This window comes from Kogia breviceps, chromosome 14 (genome assembly GCF_026419965.1).
Source record: "Kogia breviceps isolate mKogBre1 chromosome 14, mKogBre1 haplotype 1, whole genome shotgun sequence".
NCBI classification, from domain to species: domain Eukaryota; kingdom Metazoa; phylum Chordata; class Mammalia; order Artiodactyla; family Physeteridae; genus Kogia; species Kogia breviceps.
The window spans coordinates 70,646,498-70,661,871 of NC_081323.1; the positions used below are offsets into that span (position 1 = coordinate 70,646,498).

The 15,374-nt window shown below is 41.0% G+C and overlaps 1 protein-coding gene across 5 annotated transcripts in view; it reads right to left on the minus strand.

The window, feature by feature from the left end:
* Positions 1–15,374, minus strand: part of COG7 (component of oligomeric golgi complex 7) — an 85,464-nt gene that overhangs the window by 69,336 nt on the left and 754 nt on the right. For 3 of the 5 annotated variants that reach the window (XM_059036971.2, XM_059036972.2, XM_067013605.1), the window contains exons 2-4: positions 7,489–7,637; positions 7,063–7,179; positions 5,499–5,667 (exon numbers count right to left, since the gene is read on the minus strand). The exons of the other annotated variants lie outside the window; for them this stretch is intronic. In XM_059036971.2, the coding sequence (XP_058892954.1) occupies positions 5,499–5,667; positions 7,063–7,179; positions 7,489–7,637 (435 nt within the window). The remainder of the gene's footprint in view (positions 1–5,498; positions 5,668–7,062; positions 7,180–7,488; positions 7,638–15,374) is intronic. 5 annotated transcript variants of the gene reach the window in all.

Here is a 15,374-nt window from a genome sequence, read left to right on the forward strand (position 1 = left end):
CAAAACACTGCTGAAAGAAATTTTAAAAGATACAAATAAATAAAAAGACATGCTATGTTCATGAATTAGAAGATTTAATATTGTTAAGACGATAATACTACCAAAGCCATCTACAGACTCAATGTAATCCCTTCCAAAATGGTGTTCAATGGTGTTCGCTGGAGAAACAGAAAAACCCATTCTAAAATTCACATGGAATTTCAAGGGACCCCCAGATAGCCAAAACAATCTTGAAAAAGAAGGACAACATTGGTGGATTCACAATCCATGATTTCAAGTTACTACAAAGCAACAATAATCAAAACTATGTGGTACTGGCATAAGGACAGACATATATATAGCCCAATGGACCAGAATAAAGGGCCCAGAAATAACCTTCACATACATGGTCAAATAATTTTCAACAAGGATGTCAAGACCATTCAATGGGGAAAGGACAGTCCTTTTAACAAATGTGCTCAGGAAAAGAAAATGTTGCTCAGAAAACTGGATGTCCACATGCAAAAGAAAGAAGCTGGACCCTTACTTTGTACCATATACAAAAATTAACTTATAATGGCTCAACAACCTAAATGTAAGAGCTAAAACTATAAAACTCTTAGGAAAAAAACACAAAGGAAAACCCTCATGACCTTGGATTTAAAATTGAAATTTAGGGACTTCCCTGGTGGTCCAGTGGTAAAGAATCTGCCTTCCCCTGCAGGGGACGCAGGTTCGATCCCTGGCTGGGGAACTAAGATCCCAAGTGCTGCGGGGCAACTAAGCCCGTGTGCCACAACTAGACATAAGCCCGCACACCACAACTAGAGAAATACCCACATGCCACAATGAAGAGCCCGCGCCACAACGAAGACCCTGTGTGCTGCAACTAAGACCAGACACAGGGCTTCCCTTGTGGCGCAGTGGTTAAGAATCTGCCTGCCATTGCAGAGGACACGGGTTCAAGCCCTGGTCTGGGAAGATCCCACATTCTGCAGAGCAACTATGCCCATACGCCACAACTACTGAGCCTGCGTGCCTAGAGCCCATGCTCCACAACAAGAGAAGCCACCGCAATGAGAAGCCTGCACACCCCAACGAACTCACCGCAATTAGAGAAAGCCCAAGCACAGCCATGAAGACCCAATGCAGCCAAAATAGATACATAAAATAAATAAATAAATAAATAAATTTTTAAAGACCAGACACAGCCCAAAAATAAATTTAATTAATTAACTAATAAAAAACAAAATTGAAATTTAAAATAACTTTTCTTAAAAGAGAGAGCACTTCAAAAGATTTACCTTAGGAAAGAGGAGAAAATTTTACACTACAACTGCTTCACATTCTCAAGGAAATTACACAAGGTATATGCTTTCTTCAATAGGATCTAAGGTATCACAATGAGATATAAAGGGAGGCTGGCAGAGCTAAGAAAAAAAATTAGGAAATAAATAATGATATGATAAATTAAAAATTAATTAGAAGAACAAAGAGCAGAACACATACTTTAGAAAATGCTATTGATCAAATGGAAGACAGACTTGAAAAATAACAGACTATGGAGGAGAGGAGATTGTTGGCAAAGAGCCAAAATAGACCAGCGTGAACATGTTATACATTGAGGGGGGAAAGGAAGAGCTAATGAACAGATAGTTGATGTTCTCAAAAATGAAAAAGAAAATAAATGAAATAGAAGAAAAAGTCTTTTAAGAAAGAAATTTTCTACAAATGAAGAAAAATATAAATCAGCAAGTAAGATACTATGGTTCCAGAAAACATTAAACATTTTCAAAACCGAAAAATAACCTAGTAAAGTAACTAAACTACAGGGTAAAAGAAAGAATCTCATAAGCCAGAAGTCAGCAAACTATGAGCCAAGTTACCAATTGTTTTTATAAATAAAATGTTATTGGAACACAGTGAAGCTCATTCATTTACATATGACTTTTCGTGCCACAGCTGCAGAATTAAGTATTTGTGCTACAGACCACATGCCCCACAAAGCCCCCAAATTTATTATCTGGCCCTTTACAGAAAATGTTTGCCCACCCTATTTTAACTATTCAAGGAAAATAAACTACATACAAAGAAAAAAATAGGCAGGCCAGTCTCATACTGAACATCAGAATATAGTTGGCAGAAGACAAGGAAGCAACATCTCTAGATTTCTGAAGGAAAATTAGTATGAACCAAGAATTCCAAAAGCAGTCATTCTTTTCTACATGGAAAAGCAATAAAAACACATTCTTTACTTAAATACCGAGGATATACATATGATCCCCATGCCCTTCCTGAGGGAAAAAAATCTACTTAAAAAGAGAATCCCGGGCTTCCCTGGTGGCACAGTGGTTGCGAGTCTGCCTGCCGATGCAGGGTCTGGGAGAATTCCACAGGCCGCAAAGCGGCTGGGCCCGTGAGCCATGGCTGCTGAGCCTGCATGTCTGGAGCCTGTGCTCTGCAACGGGAGAGGCCACAACAGTGAGAGGCCCGTGTACCGCAAAAAAAAAAAAAAAGAAAGCGGCAGAGGTCCTCATACTTACACCCAAGCTGAACCGCAGACAGAAAGCCTTCAATGGGGCCATGGCAAAATTTGATAAAAATGCTATTTAAATCCTAATAGTAAGAAAGAATGAAATGGTCCCAGTTGTTTTTGTGAAGCCAACACAATCATGATACTAAAACCTAACAGAGATATTCACTTACAGTACCTCAATTTAAAAATTTTAAGTAAAATTTCAGGGGAATTCCCTGGCGGTCCAGGGGTTATGGACTGAGCTTTCACTTCTTTGGGCCCAGGTTCGATCCCTGGTCAGGGAACTAAGAACCCACAAAGCCTCGCAGCATGGCCAAAAAATAAATAAAATATCAGCAAATATCTAGTAGTATGTTCACACAAACACATACACACACACGGTGAACAAGTAGGGCTTGTTCTTGAATTGTAAGAAGGATGTAAAATTAGGAATGCTACTAATATGATTTGCCATATTGGTAGGTCAGAGGAAATAGAAATAACACATTCGATCTTGACAGATGCTAAAAGGCCATTTAATAAAATTTGACAATATTTACCTTTTTAAAATTACCTAACGGGGTAGTATCAAGTACTGACTGAGACTTGCTTCTGTCTTTGGAGTTACTGAACAGTGCACAGGGATTACAAGAGATGACTCGCTCCTGGGAACAGACACACACAACTCCCCAGGGCTGAGTTCCAAGAGGGCCCCACTTTGGTGTGGGGCAAGGGAGGCCAAACCTCTGCAGGCCTTGACTATGGAGAGAACTGGAGTGGAAGACATCATCTTTGGAGGGAAGATAGTGCTACTGTTCAGAATGAGGAGGTTGAGCTGCTCTCACCCACACTGAAAGCTCAACTATCCACAGGCTCATTCTCCAAGGGTCCTATACTGTATGGGTACAGGGGTGACTATATGTCCCAGCTGGCCCAGGACAGTCTTGGTTTACACCTGTCGCCCCAGCTGCATTATTGAAAGCACTCCCTTTTCCTCTCAAAAGTGTCCTAGTTTAATAATAAATCACATGGTCAAACTCAGCATACTGAAATTTTATAACGTTTTTACGTATGATAAGAATTTACATGTGCACATGTCTGCATATTCATATATAATTATCTAGCTATAGACTTTTCTTAATTATTAATGCCTAGGCTCACCCATCCTAAAACAAAATAAAACATCAATCAGAACTCTTAAGATATCAGCACTTCTCACTGCTGCATTATTTACAATAGTCAAGATATGCAAACAACTTAAGTGCCCATCAACAGGTGACTGGATAAAGGAGATGCGATATATATAGTGGAATACTACTCAGCCATAAAATAAAAAGATAAAATCTTACCATTTGCGACAAGCATAGACCTTGAGAGTATTATGCTTAGTGAAATAAGTCAGATGGACAAAGACAAATAACGTATGATTTCACTCAAATGTGGAACATAAAAAACAAACAAAATAAACGAAAAAACCAAACCAAATAAAAACAAACACTTAGATACAGAGAAGAGAGTAGTGGTTACCAGAGGGGATGGGGCACCAGGAGGGCAAAATTGGTAAAAGGGATCAACTGTATGGTGATGGATGGAAACTAAATTTTTGGTGGTGAGCATGCTGTAGTGTCTACAGAAGTAGAAATATAATGCTGTACACATGAAACTTACATAATGTTATAAACCAATTTTACCTCAATAAAAAAATAAATTTTAAACAAACTAGAAAAACAAAGATATCAGAACTTCTTATGATTTAATTTCACCATTAGAAATGTACCATTATATAAACAAAATTGATGCTACATCTCAGAAGCCAAGGGAAGAAAGCATTCTCAGAACAGGAGGGAGTAAAAAACATTGTTAACTGTTGTTGACAATGAGAAACAGAAAAGTAGGGCTTCCCTGGTGGTGCAGAGGAGAAGAATCTGCCTGCCAATGCAGGGGACACAGGTTTGATCCCTGGTCTGGTAAGATCTCACGTGCCGTGGATCAACTAAGCCCGTGCGCCACAACTACTGAAGTTCGTGCACCTAGAGCCCATGCTCCTCAACAAGAGAAGCCACTGCAATGAGAAGCCCGTGCACCACAACGAAGAGCAGGCCCCGCTCACCACCACTAGAGAAAGCCCACGTGCAGCAACGAAGACCCAACACAGCCAAAAGTAAATAAATAAAATTTAAAAATTTTTTTAAAAGAAACAGAAAAGTAATAAAGTGATATTAGGCCTTGGGGTTTGGTGATGATACAACTGTCGGAGACCTTCAACAGAACAGGTTCAGGGGAACATTAACCCCAGAGTAGAGGGGCTTGCGTGATATATGAGCAAGAGTGCAGGAAGCAGGGCAGTGGATACAGACTACATTCTGCCAATGTAAATAGTTGTGAAGGTAAGAAAACAGCTTTACGGCTGCTGCTTCTTGTTTAACCAGTAGTTTTGTGGATGAAATGGCAAGGGAGTTAGATAAACTTATTTGTTGAAAAAAATCACTGGAAAATAACACAGCATCATAATGGTCTTGATCAGTGTCAAAACTCATCAAGTGGTACACTTAAGATCTGTACATTTTTCTAAATGTAAACTTTACCACAAAAAAAAGAAAGAATCGTAAACCAACACTGAACTCTAGTTATTGTATTGATATGAATGCTAAAGTGTTTAGGAGTGAAGTATACTGATGTCTGCAACTTACTTTGAAATGCACTAAAAAAAAATAAGGTGGATGGTTAGAGAGGTGAATAGGTGGGTAGATATGTGATAAAGCAAATGTGGCAAATGCTAACACTAGGATCTAGATGGTGTGTTCACTGATGGTTATTTCAACTTTTCTGTATTTTGAAAAAGTTCATATAAAATGTTGAAAAAAAGGCAACCACCATAAAGCTACAGACTGACTTCCAATCTACATAATTTAATCCACATTAAGACATTCTAAAGATTGAAGATTCGGAAAGCCTTACCTTCATGAAGAGGTGTACACAGAGATGATAAATGGCCAGCACTCACCTATAGACTGAGATGTGAATGCTGCTACAATCTGGGGGCTGGCCAAGGCCTCCAGCCTGTTCTTCAATGCCTCCAAGTGCACACATTTTTCTGAGTAGTCTGGTGTATCAACAAGCATCATTAGGCTATTCTGCATACCTGTGAGCTTGGCAGAAATCACAGCTATGTCCTATAAAAAGACCAGAATAGAGGATATTTATGTTAAAACACCCCTGCTACTTCAATTAAGAATGGACAGAGCTTCCCTGGTGACTCAGTGGTTAAGAATCTGCCTGCCAATGCAGGGGACACGGGTTCAAGCCCTGGTCCGGGAAGATCCCACAAGCTGCAGAGCAACTAAGCCCATGCGCCACAACTACTGAGCCTGCGCTCTAGAGCCCGTGAGCCACATACTGAGCCTGATCGCCACAACTACTGAAGCCCACGTGCCTAGAGCCCGTGTTCCCCAACAAGAGAAGCCACTGCAATGAGAAGCCCGCACACCGCAACGAACAGTAGCCTCCGCTCGCCACAAGTAGAGAAAGCCCGGGCACAGCAATGAAGAACCAACACAGCCAAAAATAATAAATAAAATTTTTTTTAAAAAGGTAACAATAACTGACAGAATAATAGATTGTTGACTGAAAAAAAAAAGGGAAGCAGTATTCACAATGCACTACCATTTGTGGGGGAAAAACAGGGCAAGGAACATATATGTGTGTGCGTTTATCTGGAAGAACAGGCACAGAGCTGACAACAGGGTTTGTATTTAGAAGGGAAATTAGGGGATTAGGAGGGTCAGAACTATGAGAAAGACTTATTTTTCACTGTTTATTGCTGTCTACTCAATTTTTCCCATGTGCATTTAGAACTTTTAAAAAACTTTTTAGGGCTTCCCTGGTGGCTCAGTGGTTGAGAATCCGCCTGCCGATGCAGGAGACACGGGTTCGTGCCCTGGTCCGGGAAGATCCCACATGCCGCGGAGCAACTAAGCCCGTGAGCCATGGCCGCTGAGCCTGTGTGTCCGGAGCCTGTGCTCCGCAACGGGAGAGGCCACAACAGTGAGAGGCCCGCATACCGCAAAAAAAAAAAAAAAAACTTTTTAAAGTTTTTTTAAATAGCAAAAGAGATGATAAATAATTCATTTTGCTTTACAATTGAAAAAAAAAGTTTTTCATAAGATATCATCTTACTTCATCCTTATAACCAGGTATCAAAAATATCACTATTTTCCACACTTTGCTCTCCAAGGAGGGTAGAGTAACTTGCTAAGGTCCCACGGTGTGTAGGGCACCCCTGACCAAGTTCCACACTCACATTTACTCCATTTTCTCTGCCTTTTTAAGCTTTTCCTGAACTCACTTTTGTGACTAAAAGGCTTCAGTCAAGCAGAGGATACAAACTAAAGAAGGTGGAAAAACTCAGAGCAGTCTCAGATCGCCCCCATCCTATGCCTGAATATTCCCACGCCTGGCTATTTACTAGCCCTTCTGATTGTGAGTGGCATAGCTAGCTCATTTGTCTCTCCAAACCTCAAGTTCCTGCTTAAAGAGATGTCACAACATCCCCTAAACAAGAAACCTACTTGAGTCTTAAATGTCTCCTCAATATCAGCACTCAGTGTGCTCCATTTGTCTGCTTCTTGAAGAGATTCTGCGGCAAGCTGCATTCGGGACTTCACCTGGTCGATTTCTACCAACACCTAGAAGAGAAATGAGGGGTTGAACACTAAAGCAGTGGCAGTTCCTTTTCCTCGACCTCCCATCAGTGACTCGAAACATAAGTATTGTGGCATGCTCCTGCCTTTAGGGAGCCTCTGTACCCCGTACAGCACCTATTACATGGCTAAATTGTTCAGCGGTGCTAAAGAGAGATGAAGAAGCTGAAAGAACCAAACAAAAGAGTAGTCTGAGTGCTTGGCAGAATTCTGAGTTAAGGTTGACCTCCCACTAGGAAAGTGAACGTCTTCCCCCCAAAAAAGAGTCAACACTTAGGACAGGAGCCAAAATACCTGCATCGACTGAGATGTGTCCTGTTCAAATTTTTTAATGTCCTCCTTGACAAGAATCATTTGTTCTTTCAGAAAAGATGCCTCCTGTTTAAGGGCTTCGACATCACGGAGCACTTTGGGCATGTTCTGAAGGGCCTGGTGACTTGTTTCTGCAGCAAGAACCCAAGAACCAAAGGTGAACGTCGGATCACTCACCAGTGAACAATATGAATAAATCAGATGGCAGGAAGCAAACCTTCCCTAAGGCACTACCAACCACATAGTTTTCTGAGCCTGTGAAAAGTTGTGGGGTGGGGTGGGGGGGCGCAGAGCTGGCCTCTGCCGGGACCCTGTCTTCCCCAGAATGATGGTGAGGGTCCTGTGAATAAACTGTCAACCTGACCCAAAATCAGCTGTCTTCTTACTACAACTCCTTGGTGGTTTTTTTTTTTTTTTTTTTTTTTTGCCACACCACATGGCTTGTGGGATCTTAGGTCCCCAACCAGGGATTGAACCTGGACCCTGGCAGTGAAAGCACCGAGTCCTAACCTCTGCACCGCCAGGGAACTCCCAAGCAACTCCCTTTTCAAAGAAGGCGAATGGAGGGATGTGACAGTGGTAAATGCCAGCTCTGCACCAGGTGCTTTATATGCCACCTAATGTCCACGGCAATCTTTAGCAGCCACCTCTTACAGATGAGAAAACTAAGTCTCAGAAGAGGTTAAGTAACTTGCCCAAGATTTCAGAACTGAAACCAACGTGTGTCTGGACCCAATGTCTGCTTTCCACAGTCTTTTCAAAATGTAGTCCACAGACCACCAGCATCAGCTGGAATGCAGTTAAAATGCAGGTCCCCAGGCCACCTGCCAGAGATTCTTATTTAGGAATCCTGGTAGAAGATCAAGTAAGATCAAGGAACCTGCATTTTTTTAACAAACATCCCAAATGTAGAATAAAATCTGAAAATCCTTGCAGACCATGATGTGTTATCTGGAAACAGGAGAGTTAACAGCATAACCCGGGAAAGGTCTGGAGTTGGCAGAGTGAAAACAGCCTGAAGGAGTTAGTGCACCACGGCTAGCCGGGAGGGAGTCCGGTTGAAGTCTGGAGCTGCCGAAGAGGCAAGAGACCTTTCCTTCCCTCTTTGCTTCCTGGTGCGCGAGGAGAGGGGTTTAAGCGCGCCGCTTAAAGGAGCTCCAGAAACGGGCGCGGAGCTACCGAAAAGACAAGAGACCTTTTCTTGCCTCTTTGCTTCCTGGGGCGCGAGGAGAGGGGATTAAGGGCACCGCGTAAAGCAGCTCCAGAAACAGGCGCGAGCCGCGGCTGTCGGCACGGACAACAGAGATGGGTGTGGGACGTAGGGTTGCTGCTGCCGCCACCAAGAGGCCTGTGTGCGAGCACAGGTCACTCTCCACACCGCCCCTCCCGGGAGCCCGTGCAGCCCGCTACTGCCAGGGCCCCGTGATCCAGGGACAGCTTCCCCGGGAAAACGCGCGGTGCGCCTCGGGCCGGTGCAGCATCACGCCGGCCTCTGCCATCGCAGGCTCGCCCCGCATCCGTGCCCCTCCCTCCCCCCCGGCCTGTGCCAGAGTGCCCGAATCAGCTGCTCCTTTATCCCCGTCCTGTCTGAGCGAAGGGCAGACGCCCTCGAACGACCTACACGCAGAGGCGGGGCCAAGTCCAAAGCTGAACCCCAGGAGCTGTGCGAACAAACAGGAGAGGGGGAGGTCTCTCCCAGCAGCCTCAAAAGCAACGGATTAAAGCTCCACAGTCAACTTGAAGTGCCCTGCAGCTGTGGAAAACCTGAATAGACAGCGAAATACCCCAAGTTGAGGAGGTGGACTTTGGGAGCAAGATATACTATTATTTTCCCCTTTTTTCTTTTTGTGAGTGTGTATGTGTGTGCTGCTGTGTGAGATTTTGTCTGTATAGCTTTGTTTTCACCATTTGTCCTAGGGTTAGACTGACCCTTTTTTTTGTTTTTTTTTTAAATAGAAATTTTTCTTCTTAATAATTATTTTTTATTTTAATAACTGTATTTTATCCTGCTTTATTGTCTTCTCCCTTTCTTTTTTCCTTTCTTCCCTCCTTTCTTCCCTACTTCCCTCCTTCCTGCCTTCCTTCCTCCCTTCCTTCCTCTCCTCCTTCCTCCCTTCCTTCCTCCCTTCCTTCCTCTCCTCCTTCCTTCTTTTCTTCCTCACTCCCTTCCTTTCTTCCTTCCTTTCTTCCTTCCCTCCCTCCCTCCTTCCTTCCTTCCTTTCATTCCTTTTTATTTTTTCTCCCTTTTAATTTGAGCCGTGTGGATTAAAGGCTCTTGGCGCTCCAGCCAGGTGTCAAGGCTGTGTCTCTGAGGTGGGAGAACCAACCTCAGGACATTGGTCCACAAGAGACCTCCCAGCTACACGCAATATCAAATGGCGAAAATCTCCCAGAGATCTCCATCTCAACACCAAGACCCAGCTTCACTCAAGGACCAGCAACGAACAGTGCTGGACACCCTATGCCCAACAAAGAGCAAGACAGGTCTACAGCCCCATCCATTAGCAGAGAGGCTGCCTAAAATCATAATAAGGCTACCAACATCCCCAAACACAACACCAGACGTGGACCTGCCCACCAGAAAGACAAGATCCAGCCTCATCTACCAGAACAGAGGCACTAGTCCCCCCAACCAGGAAACCTACTCAACACACTGAACCAACCTCAGCCACTGGGGACAGCCACCAAAAACAGCGGGAACTACGAACCTGCAGCCTGCAAAAAGGAGACCCCAAACACAGTAAGATAAGCAAAATGGGAAGACAGAAAAACACACAGCGGATGAAGGAGCAAGATAAAAACACACCAGACCTAACAAATGAAGAGGTAATAGGCAGTCTACCTGAAAAAGAATTCAGAATAATGATAGTAAAGATGATTCAAAATCTTGGAAATAGAATAGACAAATTGCAAGAAACAGTTAACAAGGACCTAGAAGAAATAAAGAGGAAGCAAGCAACAATGAGCAACACAATAAATGAAATGAAAAATACTCTAGATGGGATCAATAGCAGAATAACTGAGGCAGAAGGACGGATAAGTGACCTGGAAGATAAAATAGTGGAAATAACTACTGCAGAGCAGAATAAAGAAAAAAGAATGAAAAGAACTGAGGACAGTCTCAGAGACCTCTGGGACAACATTAAATGCACCAACATTCGAATTATAGGGGTCCCAGAAGAAGAAGAGAAAAAGAAAGGGACTGAGAAAATATTTGAAGAGATTATAGTTGAAAACTTCCCTAATATAGGAAAGGAAATAGTCAATCAAGTCCAGGAAGCACAGAGAGTCCCATACAGGATAAACCCAAGGATAAACACACCAAGACACATAATAATCAAACTGTCAAAAATTAAATACAAAGAAAACATATTAAAAGCAGCAAGAGAAAAACAACAAATAACACACAAGGGAATCCCCATAAGGTTAACAGCTGATCTTTCAGCAGAAACTCTACAAGCCAGAAGGGAGTGGCAGGACATATTTAAAGTGATGAAGGAAAAAAACCTACAACCAAGATTACTCTACCCAGCAAGGATCTCATTCAGATTTGATGGAGAAATTAAAACCTTTACAGACAAGCAAAAGCTGAGAGAGTTCAGCACCACCAAACCAGCTTTATAACAAATGCTAAAGGAACTTCTCTAGGCAAGAAACACAAGAGAAGGAAAAGACCTACAAGAACAACCTGAAACAATTAAATAAATGGTAATAGGAACATACATATCGATAATTACCTTAAATGTAAATGGATTAAATGCTCCCACCAAAAGACACAGACTGGCTGAATGGATACAAAAACAAGACCCATACATATGCTGTCTACAAGAGACCCACTTCAGACCTACGGACACTTACAGACTGAAAGTGAGGGGATGGAAAAAGATATTCCATGCAAATGGAAATCAGAAGAAAGCTGGAGTAGCAATTCTCATATCAGACAAAATAGACTTTAAAATAAAAACTATTACAAGAGACAAAGAAGGACACTACATAATGATCAAGGGATCGATCCATGAAGAAGATATAACAATTGTAAATATTTATGCACCCAACATAGGAGCACCTCAATACATAAGGCACATACTAACAGTCATAAAAGGGGAAATCGACAGTAACACAATCATAGTAGGGGACTTTAACACCCCACTTTCACCAATGGACAGATCATCCAAAGTGAAAATAAATAAGGAAACACAAGCTTTAAATGATACATTACACAAGATAGACTTAATTGATATTTATAGGACATTCCATCCAAAAACAACAGAATACACATTTTTCTCAAGTGCTCATGGAACATTCTCCAGTATAGATCATATATTGGGTCACAAATCTAGCCTTGGAAAATTTAAGAAAATGGAAATCGTATCAAGTATCTTTTCCGACCACAATGCTGTGAGACTAGATATCAATTACAGGAAAAGATCTGTAAAAAATACAAACACATGGAGGCTAAACAATACACTACTTAATAACGAAATGATCACTGAAGAAATCAAAGAGGAAATCAAAAAATACTTAGAAACAAATGACAATGGAGACACGACGACCCAAAACCTATGGGATACAGCAAAAGCAGTTCTAAGAAGGAAGTTTATAGCAATACAATCATACCTTAAGAAACAGGAAACACTTTGAATAAACAACCTAACTTTGCACCTAAAGCAATTAGAGAAAGAAGAACAAAAAAACTCCAAAGTTAGCAGAAGGAAAGAAATAATAAAGATCAGATCAGAAATAAATGAAAAAGAAATGAAGGAAAAGATAGCAAAGATCAATAAAACTAAAAGCTGGTTCTTTGACAAGACAAACAAAATTGATAAACCATTAGCCAGACTCATCAAGAAAAAAAGGGAGAAGACTCAAATCAATAGAATTAGAAATGAAAAAGGAGATGTAACAACTGACACTGCAGAAATACAAAAGATTATTAGAGATTACTACAAGCAACTGTATGCCAATAAAATGGACAACCTGGAAGAAATGGACAAATTCTTACAAATGCACAAGCTGCCGAGACTGAACCAGGAAGAAATAGAAAATATGAACAGACCAATCACAAGCACTGAAATTGAAACTGTGATTAAAAATCTTCCAACAAACAAAAGCCCAGGACCAGACGGCTTCACAGGCGAATTCTATCAAACATTTAGAGAAGAGCTAACACCTATCCTTCTCAAACTCTTCCAAAAGATAGCAGAGGGAGGAACACTCCCAAACTCATTGGATGAGGCCACCATCACTCTGATACCAAAACCAGATAAAGACGTCACAAAGAAAGAAAACTACAGGCCAATATCACTGATGAACATAGATGCAAGAATCCTCAACAAAATACTAGCAAACAGAATCCAACGGCACATTAAAAGGATCATACACCATGATCAAGTGGGGTTTATTCCAGGAATGCAAGGATTATTCAATATACACAAATCAATCAACGTGATACATATCAACAAACTGAAGGGGAAAAACCGTATGATTATCTCAATAGATAAAGTTTTTGACAAAATTCAACACCCATTTATGATAAAAACCCTGCAGAAAGTAGGCACAGAGGGAACTTTCCTCAACATAATAAAGCATATATGACAAACCCACAGCCAGCATTGTTCTCAATGGTGAAAAACTGAAACCATTTCCACTAAGATCAGGAACAAGACAAGGTTGCCCACTCTCACCACTCTTATTCAACCTAGTTTTGGAAGTTCTAGCCACAGCAATCAGAGAAAAAAAAGAAATAAAAGGAATCCAAATAGGAAAAGAAGAAGTAAAGCTGTCACTGTTTGCAGATGACATGATACTATACATAGAGAATACAAAGGATGCTACCAGAAAACGACTAGAGCTAATCAATGAATTTAGTAAAGTTGCAGGATACAAAATTAATGCACAGAAATCTCTGGCATTCTTATACACTAATGATGAAAAATCTGAGAGTGAAATTAAGAAAACACTCCCATTTACCACTGCAGCAAAAAGAATCAAATATCTAGGAATAAACCTACCTAAGGAGACAAAAGACTTGTATGCAGAAAACTATAAGACACTGATGAAAGAAATTAAAGATGATACAAATAGGTGGAGAAATATACCATGTTCCTGGATTGGAAGAATCAACATTGTGAAAATGACTCTACTACCCAAAGCAATCTACAGATTCAATGCAATCCCTATCAAATTACCACTGGCATTTTTTACAGAACTAGAACAAAAAATTTCAATTTGTATGGAAACACAAAAGACCCCGAATAGCCAAAGCAATCTTGAGAACGAAAAATGGAGCTGGAGGAATCAGGCTCCCTGACTTCAGACTATACTGCAAGGCTACAGTAATCAAGACAGTATGGTACTGGCACAAAAACAGAAATATAGATCAATGGAACAGGATAGAAAGCCCAGAGATAAACCCACACACACATATGGTCACCTTATCTTTGATAAAGGAGGGAAGGATATACAGTGGAGAAAAGACAGCCTCTTCAATAAGTGGTGCTGGGAAAACTGGACAGCTACATGTAAAAGTATGAAATTAGAACACTCCCTAACACCACACACAAAAATAAACTCAAAATGGGTTAAAGACCTAAATTTAAGGCCAGACACTATCAAACTCGTAGAGGGAAACATAGGCAGAACACTCTATGACATAAATCACAGCAAGATCCTTTTTGACCCATCTCCTAGAGAAATGGAAATAAAAACAAAAATAAACAAATGGGATCTAATGAAACTTAAAAGCTTTTGCACAGCAAAGGATACCATAAACAAGACCAAAAGACAACCCTCAGAATGGGAGAAAATATTTGCAAATGAAGCAACTGACAAAGGATTAATCTCCAAAATTTACAAGCAACCCATGCAGCTCAATAACAAAAAAACAAACAACCCAATCCAAAAATGGGCAGAAGAACTAAATAGACATTTCCCCAAAGAAGATATACAGATAGCCAACAAACACATGAAAGAATGCTCAACATCATTAATCATTAGAGAAATGCAAATCAAAACTACAATGAGATATCATCTCACACCGGTCAGATTGGCCATCATCAAAAACTCTAAAAACAATAAATGCTGGAGAGGGTGTGGAGAAAAGGGAACACTCTTGCACTGCTGGTGGGAATGTAAATTGATACAGCCACTATGGAGAACAGTATGGAGTCTCCTTAAAAAACTACAAATAGAACTACCATACAACCCCGCAATCCCACTACTAGGCATATACCCTGAGAAAACCATAATTCAAAAAGAGTCATGTACCAAAATGTTTATTGCAGCTCTATTTAGGATAGCCAGGACATGGAAGCAACCTAAATGTCCATCAACAGATGAATGGATAAAGAAGATGTGGCACATATATACAATGGAATATTAGTCAGCCATAAAAAGAAATGAAACTGAGTTATTTGTAATGAGGTGGATAGACCTGGAGTCTGTCATACAGAGTGAAGTAAGTCAGAAGGAGAAAAACAAATACCGTATGCTAATACATATATATGGAATCTAAGAAAAAAAAATGTCATGAAGAGATTAGTGGTAGGACGGGAATAAAACACAGACCTACTAGAGCATGGACTTGAGGATATGGGGAGGGGGAAGGGTAAGCTGTGACGAAGAGAGAGAGTGGCAGGGACATATACACACTACCAAATGTAAATTAGATAGCTAGTGGGAAGCTGCCTCATAGCCCAGGGAGATCACTTCTGTGCTTTGTGACCACCTAGAGGGGTGGGATAGGGAGGGTGGGAGGGAGGGAGACACAAGAGGGAAGAGATATGGGAACATATGTATATGTATAACTGATTCACTTTGTCGTAAAACAGAAACTAACACACTATTGTAAAACACTTATGCTCAAATAA